Below are 13,667 nucleotides of genomic sequence, written 5' to 3' on the forward strand. Positions count from 1 at the left end.
AGTATAGGTAGGTATACTGACTAATTATATAAATAACTGAGAAAAATTATTGTTCTTTAGTCACACCAATTTTTAAATTTTTATCTAACTAATTACCTACGCATTATGTATTATATCTTTTAATTATTGTGAATTACATGTACAAATATTAAAGTACTTATTTCAATAACTTGGAAATCAATAAATGAGTTATAAAATTAAATACTTATTAACATTATCTTTCAAGAATATTCCCTACAGGTGGTTTCTTATCCAACGACCAAGTGTATAATATTATAATAGCGAAAATATCATAACATCATTGAGTGTACCTAATACTCAATGCCGATATAGGTACTTATATATATATCATTCGTAGTGAAATTCGGTCACTTTATACTTGGCAATTGAACTTGTACAATACGAATTGAAATAGTCACTTCTTGACAATGTTTATTGGTTTCACGCGGGTTATTATAGGCTTTATTTTATATATTGATGTTATTAGTAGTACACCTTTGTTTAAAGTAAATCAAATCATACAACTAGTGAATGACATTCCAAAACACACATGGAAGGTAAGACATATTTGAATTACCTAACTTAAGAACGGTTTTCAGATAAGGTGTCTCAATGTCTTTAAAAAATCATGCAGGTGCCTATGCTTTTTCAATTGAAATATCCGGCCCCCATTTGATTTAACCTGAAAATGATTCTTGAACAAGTTGAAGTACAACGTCTATAATATTAATTATTATACTATATGTCTATAAATGGTACGAGTTAGGTCAATAGGAGAATCGTTAAAATTTATTACAGTCTGAATACCTACTCGCTACAACTCGCAACTGTAAATTATTTTGTTTATTTACCTACCTTAAAAATAAAAATAATTGGACTCTGAAAACAATTTAATAATCTAAATAGGCAGGGTTGAGCTTTAGTAAACATCAGATATCTGAGTATCTAACCAGTCGCAAGTGTAAAAATTATATAATCGAGTTACATAAATAATAAATTGTAACAAAATGTAAATTATAATAATCTGTTACCTATACCCACGTTAATTTTTAAGTAACTTTAAACAGTAAACGTACTGTAAACTGTAATCGTTATATTTGTGTTGGAACTCTAAGTAAAAAATACACATCCCTTATCTAAAGCTACATTCAAATAATAATTGGATGTTTTAAAGTTTATGTTGTCATTTTAAAATATTTTGATATAGATTGTTTATTATGAAAATCAACGTTTTTTCAAAAAAATATCGATATAACTATTGCATACCTCTACCTATTGAATTGAAATTTTAATAGAATCATATTATCATACGTGTTACCAATATGTCATGCACTGAACTAGGTATGTTCTTTATCTTTAGTCTTCACTTTTCATATTAGTAATATTAAAAAGATAACTATTAGTATATTATAACTTATAAGTGGTAAATATATTATTTTATTTTATAATATTGTTGTAGGTATACCGTATACGCATAACACTGACAAGCATACTGACTGTGTGTCCATGGGCGTGCTCACGGTGGACGAGGGTGTCATATCCCCCCCCCCCCCCCATTGATTTTAAAAAAAATCACTAACCATTCTATGATACTATACATATATATATATATATATAATAACCTCTATTTTTATTTGCTTAATCATATCATACTATATCAAAATATTATAGAAAATTGACTGAATCGATCTTTGTTTTAATGAAAGCAGTTTCACAATTTTTAGAAAATATCCTCCCCCCTCCATTAGAAAAAGCTGTGAACGCCACTGCGTGTGTTGTGTGTGTAAGACGTAAGTGACATGTGTTATAGTTATCCATATTCCATATTTTGTATCAATATAATATATACCTATTGGATATTAAGTATTATTGCAATTTGCAGTTTGCCATTTGCTGCTTATTTATTTGATTAACCTATAATTATTACATTTTGTTATATTTTATAACCAATTTTTAATAATTAATAATAGCTATAGTATTATATACATATACAATAAATATAACAAATAATAAAATGAACACACGAGGAAGGAAATCACCCACTGATGAACTACATAGGTATTTAAACAATATTTTAGTGTCCCTAACTTGTAACCAGTTAAAAATAATCGAGTAAGTAACTTGTTCATCGCTGTATCTATACACTATAGATACAATATAAAGGGATTTCCGAAAATTCCAAGTCCAAATTATGTGTATTTTAAAACGAGTTTGTATCACGAAATTTGAGGTTGATACTTATTTACACATATAGGTATACATAATGATATGCACTACGTAGTATTGAGTATACACAGTGCACACATACATTACTTTTACACATTGATATTAATAATGAATTTATCAATATATTATTTAGGCTGGAATAAATTTCCATCCAAGTCTTTTGACGAACATTTCACATCTCATGGGAGTTCTACCATGGAATAAACTAAGTGAAAAGGACATTCTCCTTACATACGATGTATCCATTGACATGGAATCTCTACCGGAGAGTTATGATGTTACACAAACATGGTCTGAATGTAAATCGGTTGTTTCAATCAGGGATCAATCAAATTGCGGGTCTTGTTGGGTGAGGGGTTTCACCATTTTTTATCATTCGCTTTCTAACAACTAAAAAAGCTCAATCAGCCATCGCAATACATATTTAAGTAAGTATATAACATATTTGTGCATATAGGCCCTATCAACTGCTTCTGCATTTAGTGACCGTATATGTATCACCTCAAACATGAGTGTTAATAAAGTCTTATCTGGCGAATACATAAATTCGTGTTGCAATGGTAAATGTGGTGACGGATGTAACGGTGGTCATCCAGAAAAAGCATGGAAGTACATAAAGAAAAACGGGTTGTGCACAGGAGGTGAATACGGTTCTAATGAGGTTAGTGTCATATGTAACAAAGTTTTTAATTTTTGTGTTAATATAAAACTGAAGTATCTTTTTTTTTAAAAAAAACACATCAGATAATATGTTATATTAAAACTTTTAATGTTCGTCTAATAACTATTAATATTTTAAATAACAAAACTTAAAAGTAAATATTGAATGCAACCCTCTACGAGCATTTTTAACATAATTATATCATATTATTCAAAAATGTATGATAGATTGGTAGGTAACAATGTATGAAATCAACAAAAATTGGATCCACCCTCAATATTGAGGTTTAAAGCAGTTTTATTTCTGTAAATCGTGAAAACAGACATACAAATAGAACATACAGATCATTGTATTGAACCAATAATCTTACCGCTCATTTCAGAATCTAAAAATGTATATACTGTAAATTATAGATAAAAAATTAAAGTGAATAGATCATATAGGTATTGATTTGATAAAATATGTATCCATCTATAGAAAATAAACGAATACTCAAATCTTTATCCCTAACATAACTTAATATTATTATGCATTTTTTTTTGCTCTTTTTACCTACCTAGGTACTTTTTCTTTAAAAATGCTTTAATTTATAGGGATGTCAGCCATATAGTATAGTTCCTTGTCCAAGAAATGCAAATTCCTGCTCCAAGGAAAATGAAGATACTCCCCAGTGTTACAAATATCAGTGTACCAATAATAATTATGAGACTCCATTAGATTCAGATCTGTACTATGGTAATTACTAAATACCTATATTGAATTTAAATTATGTTTAACAAATTGTCAATATACCTATTTTTGTTGTTGTTTTATTTTATTTTTGTAGCCTATAAAGTGTATTCCGTTAAACCAAAACCGGAAATAATCATGAGTGAAGTATTTAAAAATGGACCTGTTGTTGCAGCAATGAAAGTCTATGATGATTTCTTATGCTATAAAGGAGGCAAGTACTTATAATCCTACTAATGAATAACAGTTACCACTATCACTAGTGTCTATTGCATACATCTATGATAATTTAGTAGTATAAAATTTAATTTATATAATATTTTTAGGAATATATCAGTATACGACCGGTGGATTAAAAGGCGACCACGCTGTCAAAATAATGGGATGGGGTCAAGATGACGGAATAGATTACTGGTTATGTGCTAATACATGGGGCAATTCTTGGGGCATGGGTGGAATGTTTAAAATCCGAAGAGGCAGAAATGAATGCGGAATTGAAAACCGTATAACTGGTGGATTACCGAAAGTGTAAAAACAAAATAAGATGATTGAATGACCTTTATCGCTAAAAACGTTTTTTTTTTTTTTTGTAAAATCATCTTGCCGCCTATACGTTACATATAACACTATAACAGTAAAACAGATAATCGTAAGTGGTCTTCAGGGGGATTTTTAAGGCTTTAGTTTTAATAGCCCCCTCGCCCCCATATGGAAATGTATGTATAAAATATGGGGTGCATCCATAAATTTACTTGGGATAAACTAGCCCCACCCAAAAAAAAAAACTCAACCAATTGTCTGTCATGTAATATGTGTAATGTATTTATGTATAAGTCGATTATCAACTATCAAGATCTAGTTTAATCTTAATGTACCCACTACCCGCAGGTGCAATGTGGTTAATTGCATAGTATTGGTGGGTACTTAGATAAAAGAAAAACATAGCATGCTACTCGATATTTTTGAACTACAAGGGAAATCTATGAATCATAATTAATATGTTTTTGGTAATAAGTACAATGGTAATAACCATGACAACGAAAACATTACGAACAATTGGTCAGAAACAAAAAACCTGTACCCAGCCCAAAAACATATTTATGTTGAAGTTACCTAAACAACTGACATTATCCGAATAGGTCTTCCTATAACACTATAGATGAATATAAAATTACTAACATAATCAAGCTATAATAGTATCTAATAAATATTTATATTTATTTCTGGTTACAGAATCATAGTTAGGTAGGTATTCAAAATTTGAGCCGAAAGGCCACTTTTCATGGTGGTTCTCTGCCTAAACCACAGTTTAATCCCAGTTTCCCGCTAGTTCCTTGTTTTTAAACAGAAAAAAGGCATTCAAAATTTAAATAAAATATAGTTTTTGTTTTTAAAAAAAATACCGAAATAATAATTATTATATCAGGAAATCAATTCAGACTACGCTTTTGAAACTGATTTGGAAGTAGTAAGTACCGAGAACTGAACGTGTATAATAGAGACTGCAGTATAAAATATCATATTTTATGTAGGTAGTGTTATTTTCATATTATAAATTATAATTATAGCCTATAGCCTATAATAGGTATCTACTACCTAGTAGTTACTTATTTAATATATGAAAATTTTAAAATAGGTAGGTCTCTTGCTACTCACGTAGTCACGTCCGGTCATAATAATGTAATGAATCGTACTGGTTAATGACATTATAAATTTTAATCGAATATGCTTACACGTGTAGAAAATAATTAAAACATAATAAATCTTTACCGGATACCTATATCTATACGAAAAATATGAATACAATATAATTATTATATCAACAATAGGTAGATATAGGTAGTTTACTGTAGTTATAATTTAACGCATCTAATTTAAGTGACTATATAGTATATATAGCCATATATACCTACTATTGTTTATTTATTTTTCAACAATGCTTGTATACGCCGTACCTCATCCAAAACATCTTGTATTTTAATCTATATAGATATAATATCTAATCATCTAAGTTTTTTTTCTTAATTATTTACAATCTGCAAAACCCACATAAAATATTAAACAATGACTATTGAGTAAGTGCGACAGCATTCTGTTTTTAATCTTCAAATTTAAATTGTATTCCTGTTATATTTAACCGATAAGTAGATACCCATTAATATTAATCCCAAACCTTATCCTCATGACGTTACATAATAATATGTGCTTTCAGAGAAAAATTTTAATTTTACTGAATCACTCAGGCTGTAAAATAAGCATTATTGCTATAGTTCTTTGTTGATTTTACTAAAATTCATAGGTACAGTTATAAAAATATTTTAACCCTGCAATTTACATATTTTATTAAAGCAATTTATTTGAAATGGTCAAAAACTTAGTAGGTATGTACCTACCTATTACGTCAAGTCAGTAAATATGACTTCTTTAGGATTCGATCACATAAAGTTAAAGTATGCGATTTTAAAAATAGGTAGTTAAAAAAAATCGGTTTAATGAAAATTGTTTTATTATAAGTATTGTTGTTGGTAATATTTTAAATTATCAACAAGTAATGTACACAAATAAAGGTACATACTGGTGATTGAAAGTGATAAGATGTAACGAGGACGCTGTGTATCATTTATATGGAATTCCGAATTTTACCAGTTCCCCGTTATAGATCCACCCCTCGCTGGCCTGATAATTGATAAACTTTCAATCGCCAATGCATAATTATTAGATCTGTTAATTTTTACTACTTATATCTCTAATATATAAATAGTTGTATAAAATGTGTATATTATGTATTTTTCTTTCAAGTTGAAATTACAGTCAAATTCACTATAAATATATGTTTAATTATGAAATTATGTAGGTACCTATATTATTTCAAAAACTATGTTGTTTATAAAATAAAGAATTTTCAGTATTTTGATATTGTAAAATTTCACAGAAATACATAGCAAATCAACTGAAATACCCTATGATTTTCTTCAAAAAAATTAACACTCACAAACAAGGCCTTCCACCGATTTCCGTCAATGTTGAACAGTCATATTTTCAAATAATTAGGTCTATGTGTGCACTGTAAGCAAAATGTATATCGTATATTATATTATTATTAGCTGATCCCGGGCACTCCGTTACCCGTTAAATGTACAGACTGCGACTGCATATATATTTTGATTCAAACTTTGTTCAATGCGTTATTTAATATTCGGTGTATGATGTTCTAGAGTTCTAGACTTATCTTAACTTTTCTGTTGCCCCGAATAAGAATTCTGATTCGCAGCAGTATATTATCAGGTAGGCTGCAATCTACCTGCGGTAGATCGCGGACCCCGTGCTGTTTATACCTAAGTGTATGATTTAACTCTAAAGTATCAAAGTAAGTATACTAAGTATACTAAGTTTGTCGTTTTTCCTTAATACCACCTTTTAGCCTATCTTCTTCCCAGAGGTCTAATCTACACACAAACATTCATTTATATTTATATATTGACAAAAAATAATAATACAAATCAACAAACATGCCCGATTAACCAATAGCAACCAATATATAATACACTATTATTTTTTTTATTTTTATTTTTTTCTGGACAACCCTTATCACTTAGGGGTATGAAAAATAGATAGTAGCCGATTCTCAGATCTACTGAATATGCATATAAAATTTCATAAAAATCGGTCAAGCCGTTTTGGAGGAGTACGGCAACTAACATTGTGATACGAGAATTTTATATATTAGATAATATATACTTACCTATTTTATAATTTAATAGATTATTTTGGGGATAACCATTAAGTAGACATAACTGAAATAATGAAATAGTAGGTAAATAAATACAAATTTAAATCCCACACTATTCACGGCTCTAAATTTTACTCTATATCAAAACGGTCACGATGGACACTTTTGAATACAAATTTAACCTAACCTTGACATAATGATATGTTTCCATTACCAATAGTGGCAAGTGCTATATAGTGTTATACAACTGTTATAACATCACCATTTATATGCAAGCAGTAAGCACTTATGCCTACATTTCGATAAAAGCCAATAGTGTTATGGCCAATGGAGATTATACTAATGATTTTAGGCATATATCCATAATATAGGAGGTTAGGATGCATGACTTCCACGGTATACCTATGCGTCGTGTCGATGATTATTGGCAGTTGAAAATTAAAATAAATAATATTTATAGTATTTAGTAATTATTTTTACCCTCTGTGAAAACAGATCCTTCAATCTCGTCTACGGTCTATGGGAATATATCTTAAAGCTTAATATGTTTATAATTTATATGTATATATAATACCAGTGTAATATTATATTTTGCGAATACATAACCGGTTATCGCGAACAAAATAAACTACCTATATAACACTTTCTCGCGCTTTGGTCAATGTTCTGATACATCTGATAGTTGTAATTAGGTATTAATTTGTATAAACTTCCCGTCTATGATAATGTAGATGATAGTGTGATACATATTAGTCATTTCACTATTTTTCCGCATTCAGTCTCGTGCGTGTAGCTGCTGTGTCCATAAATTATTTTATTTTGTTAACAGCATAACGTTCAACGTAAAATCCAAAGGGTAAGCAAATATTATATAATATTTTTATGTACCTATATTAATAATATGTAGGTATTAAATATGTTTATTTTTTTAATGTTTTCGGTTTTTCTCGTAAGTGTATAGGTACATCGAGAACAATTAATCAAGTTCTACGATAAAAAATGTTTCACTCTAAACCTAGCTATAGGCCGAATGTTAAACATTTTACATTTACCTAGTTATTATAATTTTTGTAATAGACAAATGTCCGTTAGTTTTGTTGGATGTGCAAACTATTTGATTATTTGAACCAGTATTAGAAAACAATAATAAATCGTTCAGACGCGCGATCATTGTAAATAATATAAAACAATAAAACCACAAATACATTACTCAGTTCACTCGCATAAATCATAATCATATAAAAATCAGAAACTATTTCGAGTGACGAATACGATTGATAAACTATCAGCGTATACGTTAAGGTATATTTAAATATAGTCACATAGATCGATAGACTATAAACGGTCAAGATTTCTCGCGAAATAAAATACATTGTTAATTAAGGCAAGGTTTATATAGACTTTTGGTTTCATTTACATTTTTAAGTGAATAATATTATGCGGTTTAATATAATTGGGAAGTTATAGTACTCATAACATTAAAAAGTGTTCTAAAACTTAAATGTGGTCCAACAGTTTTAAATTAAAAATATGAGTATTTTCTTTCTATTACTCGACACAGGATTTTTGTATAGATACGAGTAATGAGTATCTTTCTTTTACAATACTTCGTTTATTTATGTGTTGTTACAACTAGTAAAACTAAATATTATATATTTATTGGTTATTTTTTTTTAATTTTATTGAAAATATTAAATATAATTTATTGGACTTTTGCCATTTGTAATTTGTGATTCTTGATATCGTTAAAATATAAACTTGTATCACATATTATATAGGTAATGTAGGTATAATATTTTTTTTTTTTTTTTTTGTCAGGTCTTCCTGTTACAACCTGTATATCTAATTATAAAATAATACAAATATTACATTATATGTTTCTGAAATAAATACAAATGTGCACCACCAATCAATAACTCTTATATAGGGTTGGTAAATGTCGATTCCTATAGATTTATTATGATTTATGACCCTTTACTATATTTATGCATGAACCTACAAAATGAAAATAAAACTGAGTACATTACAATATTGATCACAATATTTTGTTCATAATATAAACAATTAACAAATAAACATGTGTTAAAAGTACGTTTCTGTGGTGTCTAAAGTTCTATAGTAGAATAAGGAATCAGGAACGTGGAATGGTTTAATGTGTAAACAAACGATTTAAGAATCACGATGGTCAAGGGCATTTGAGCCGAAGGGAGAGTGGTTGGTTTACTTATTATTGATATCGATCGAATGCGTCGAAGATATTATACCGCAGTTATACACGAACGTTCATTATTTATTTTATTGTTTCACAATACACCACACAAGCAGTATAGGTATATAATTTTATAATTTTGTGTATAATTACTAATTTCTAACCGCCATAATTGTAATTGACAACTTACAAATATTTTAGAAAATAATTTAAAGTGACCTACCCATATAAGACATGAAATAATAAATAATTTTGTATATTTTTAAGCAAGTACCTACTTTCGTTTTCTTTTTTACTCAAACGCATTTTTACGACGGCGATCAGTCGTCGATATGAATTGTTCAGTTATAACCTATAATGCGCTGCTTAGCCGTCCATAAAACACTGCGTATAATAATCGTCGTAATATTGATTATTTCGTGAACAAAACGAGTTATGCATAGGTTACTTATAACTTAAAAGCAATGAGTATATACCAGTTATTATCTCATAAAATTGTGCAATGTATATATAAGATTTATTTTCAAGATTAAGAGTATATTATGACCAGGTATAATATGTTCTATACGGCGTAGTTACGAGTTATGTAATTTGGGTACGATAGTTGTAGGGCGAAATTTTTCTGAGCCCATATATATATATATACAATATACTTATCCATAAAGCGTGTAACTAACTAGATAATAAATAACGTTACGATGTAAAAAAAAAAAAACAACAAAAAACGGTACAAATTTTGAAAGGTAAGCGAAACGCGAAACGTGAAACACAACACAACTACATCTCAATACTGCAGGTTATGTTAGGTAGGTACATGCGAATGGAATAAAACAAATACCTACCGTTAAACGATTTGCTTCTCGTCTACCGCAGGCGTCTCTTTTACCGCTGCATGTATATAATTACGTATATATTTGTAATTTGTATAATACAATATAAATGCATGGTTATAATGGGCGTATTTTTAATTTATAGAGCTGGGCCGTACCACTTTTTTTCGATATCCGATTCAATGATATACATATTTATCGGATGTAAAACTGATAACCCATTATAATCGATTCGTTTATGTAGCGCTCAGAGTCCATAAAAAACGATACTAAAAAAACGATAACGTATTAGGACACTTGAAAAAATGTCCATCGTCGGAATAAAGTGTCAATGTGACATTTTATTCTGTTCGTAAAAAAATAAAAATAACAGATACAAATATTTATGTATATAGTAGTATAGTACATGGTACATCGTATATACTATGACAAAGCCTGTAACTATATAAGGATGCACGTGGTAGTAGATTCATTAGACATGCTCACCCAGTCACCCTCTTTTCCCATTCGTAAAGAATTTATTAAAATTCAAATTTTTGGAATTTTTAAGTACCAATAATTATCTACTAAAATACAATATTTTCAAATAATTATATTTTAATAAATTACTACTTTATTTTTTAGGCCCTTTATACAGTGTGCTGTGGGCTGTAGGCAATACAAACTTCTTTTTTTTTTCAAACTATACCTACCTTTCTTACCATAAATAGTTAGGCAGATGATTGTTTTTCAACGTTAATTCATATAAATCAAAATTTGAACGATTAGTTTCTGAATTATTAAGCTTCATGTACTAAGGATGGGATTTTAGTACTTTGCCCAAAATATTATAGAGGACAGCTGGCCGCATGATAATAGGATATGGGGGCTATAATGGCTATGATAACTTGGAAATTATAATAATTAATATTAATATACTAGAATTATATTTTATAATTTGAGAAAATATTAGGCAGATATATTATTAATGATTACTATATAGTATATTTAATATATAAAATGTAATAACTCAGGAATTCCTTTACATTTCATTAATTTAGATTTTCAAAATACTCATCTACTTAACAATGTGCAGTAAAAAAGGTTGGTTTTCATTTGGAAAAAAAGTTTGCACATCCACATGACATTCCTTAAATGGTGTACAAAATATAGACCAAAGCTATGGCCTATGGATTAACTATAAATGTTTTTATAGACCCTTAAAATTAGAAATATTAAAAAGATGTAGAAATAAATTGGAATTTATGACAATACAGTATCTACTATATGATCATACAATGATTTCTTGTGTTAAAAAATAAAATAAAAGTACCCAAACCAGAATAAATCGGAACTTACCAAAATAATTTTAAAAGGTGCAATTCAATGTTGTTATGGTTATTATCATATATTCATATACCCACCTAGAGTAACCAAGTGATAATACCGAATTTTCATTAGTAAAATATTAATTAACGGACAAAAAATTTAAAAAATAGATTTGCAGATTTAAGTATGTATAATGTATTTTATATATTATAATATATATATACTCTCTAATTCACCACTACGGCACTGTACATTATCATGTCATTGGGGTGATTGGGTGAACTCTAAATGAGTAAATTAATCGATCTAGGTATACTTCTAATATACATTATAATATAAATACAGGCCACATTATGAATTAATTATATTGAACTCGTTCACTCGTTCGACTTGTGTGAAAATGTAAACCTGTTTCGTTTAAACCAAATTATTTCGAACTTGGTTCATAATTTGGAGAAACTTGAACATTAACTACTTAATTTTGCATCAATATGAATAATATTTCACAATATGAATATCGGACTATAAAGATGTATATTTAATAATTGAAAAAAAATACAATATTTTGACACATTCACACAAAGGACTGCAAAGGGTTAAATAAATAATAAAGAGCATATGAAATAACAATGTGTTAGGTATTCTATACTATTGATTAAAACAATTAAATTAGTTAACGTGTTAACACTTACTTCCTCGGTATTGCGTGATTATTGTTAAATTATTTGTATAATATGGCCAACAAGGGATATATTATAGTTGCCGGTAAACAAGTATTTAAGTATAAAAATACAATAAAATAACTAATACTTATACGTCATAACATGATATTTATTAGAATCATTGTGGGGTGATTGAAAACAAGTTGATTTTATAAAAGAAAAATTAACTTTCAAGTTGATTTACTAAAAAAAACTTGGACGAAACAAGTCCCTTTTAGCAAAAATTAGTTGAACGAACTAGTTCATATTTCAAAATTAACTATTCCGCAACGAGTTCTGTACAATATATTATTATATAATATTAAACCGTAGTATGAAGGCAGTACCTATTTCTAGCTATCACGTGGAATTGTACGCGAAATACGCCCTGACCCTGTCGCGCCGTGTGTCGACCACGACCCCGGTTACGCGGTGGGGTGTCCACTACGCGAAAATTCGTCGGTCAACCCTTGAAATTTCGGCGCGCCGGGTCGTGCAGCAGTCGCCGACGACGTCGACTACCACACGGTCTCGGAGGGGGCGACCGATCGGCCGCGCGGAGGCGCCGCCGAGTCAGCAGCTGTGCGGCGCGCGTCAACCGCCCGCCTGTCCCGCCCCGCCAACGATCGGCAGACCGCCGCCGCAGCTTTCTGGCACCGAGTCCGAAGAAACGCGGTCCGCCGGCCTCACTGCCGTGTACGCGCGCGTGACTTTTGTGCGCCAAACGGAGCTGCGCCTCGCCGTACCTACGTACGTTAAGCTGCAGTCACATACGACGAGAGCGCAACTCTATTTCCGAAATATTTAAACGTGTAGGTATTTAATATCGCGGCTGCAGCATAAGAACACCGCGTGTGCCACCGGGACGAGGACGACGAAGACGGCGGCGACGACGATCGCGTAATCGGTTCACCACGAGTGTACGTATAATGATGCTGTATAATATAATAATTGATAACGGTGATTCGTAGGTCTTTAGTTGGTCTGTCGACAGAGCTTGACTTGGAAAATTAATATCGGAGGTTCTCTGATGACACAAAAAAACATTTTTCGTCACAACCTGTAATTAATATTGAATATACGTAAAATGCCCATGAAAGGCTTCGCGCCCCTTCCCGCCGCACTCCCTCTTATTACACCCTCAAACATATTATTATCAAACAAACCAACAAACATTTTATATCTTAACCTTATAATAATACGCGGCCTTACTGAAGAGTTTCAACCGTTGTAACGTATAAGCACGGTAGGCGGTTGGATTTTTGCAAGTAAT

At 30.1% G+C, this 13,667-nt stretch overlaps 2 protein-coding genes across 4 annotated transcripts in view; both read left to right on the forward strand.

The window, feature by feature from the left end:
* Window positions 1–360: 360 nt before the first annotated feature.
* LOC132947398 (cathepsin B-like cysteine proteinase 4) lies at window positions 361–4,189 on the forward strand. Of its 2 annotated transcripts, none has more exons than XM_061017674.1 (6): window positions 361–557; window positions 2,360–2,575; window positions 2,684–2,887; window positions 3,481–3,622; window positions 3,714–3,830; window positions 3,943–4,189. In XM_061017674.1, exons 1-6 carry the CDS (start codon window positions 429–431, stop codon window positions 4,146–4,148), a joined length of 1,014 nt encoding a protein of 337 aa, XP_060873657.1. In that variant the 5' UTR covers window positions 361–428; the 3' UTR covers window positions 4,149–4,189. The 2 variants fall into 2 exon arrangements, with proteins under 2 accessions (XP_060873657.1, XP_060873658.1); XM_061017675.1 differs by lacking the exon at window positions 361–557 and adding an exon at window positions 1,648–1,790.
* Window positions 4,190–12,926: 8,737 nt separating this feature from the next.
* Window positions 12,927–13,667, forward strand: part of LOC132947191 (sorbin and SH3 domain-containing protein 2) — a 57,905-nt gene continuing 57,164 nt past the window's right edge. For both annotated transcript variants that reach the window (XM_061017418.1, XM_061017402.1), the window contains exon 1: window positions 12,927–13,314. The gene's annotated coding sequence lies outside the window, so the exon portion shown is untranslated. The remainder of the gene's footprint in view (window positions 13,315–13,667) is intronic.

Source organism: Metopolophium dirhodum, chromosome 6 (assembly GCF_019925205.1).
Source record: "Metopolophium dirhodum isolate CAU chromosome 6, ASM1992520v1, whole genome shotgun sequence".
In the NCBI taxonomy this organism is placed as follows: domain Eukaryota; kingdom Metazoa; phylum Arthropoda; class Insecta; order Hemiptera; family Aphididae; genus Metopolophium; species Metopolophium dirhodum.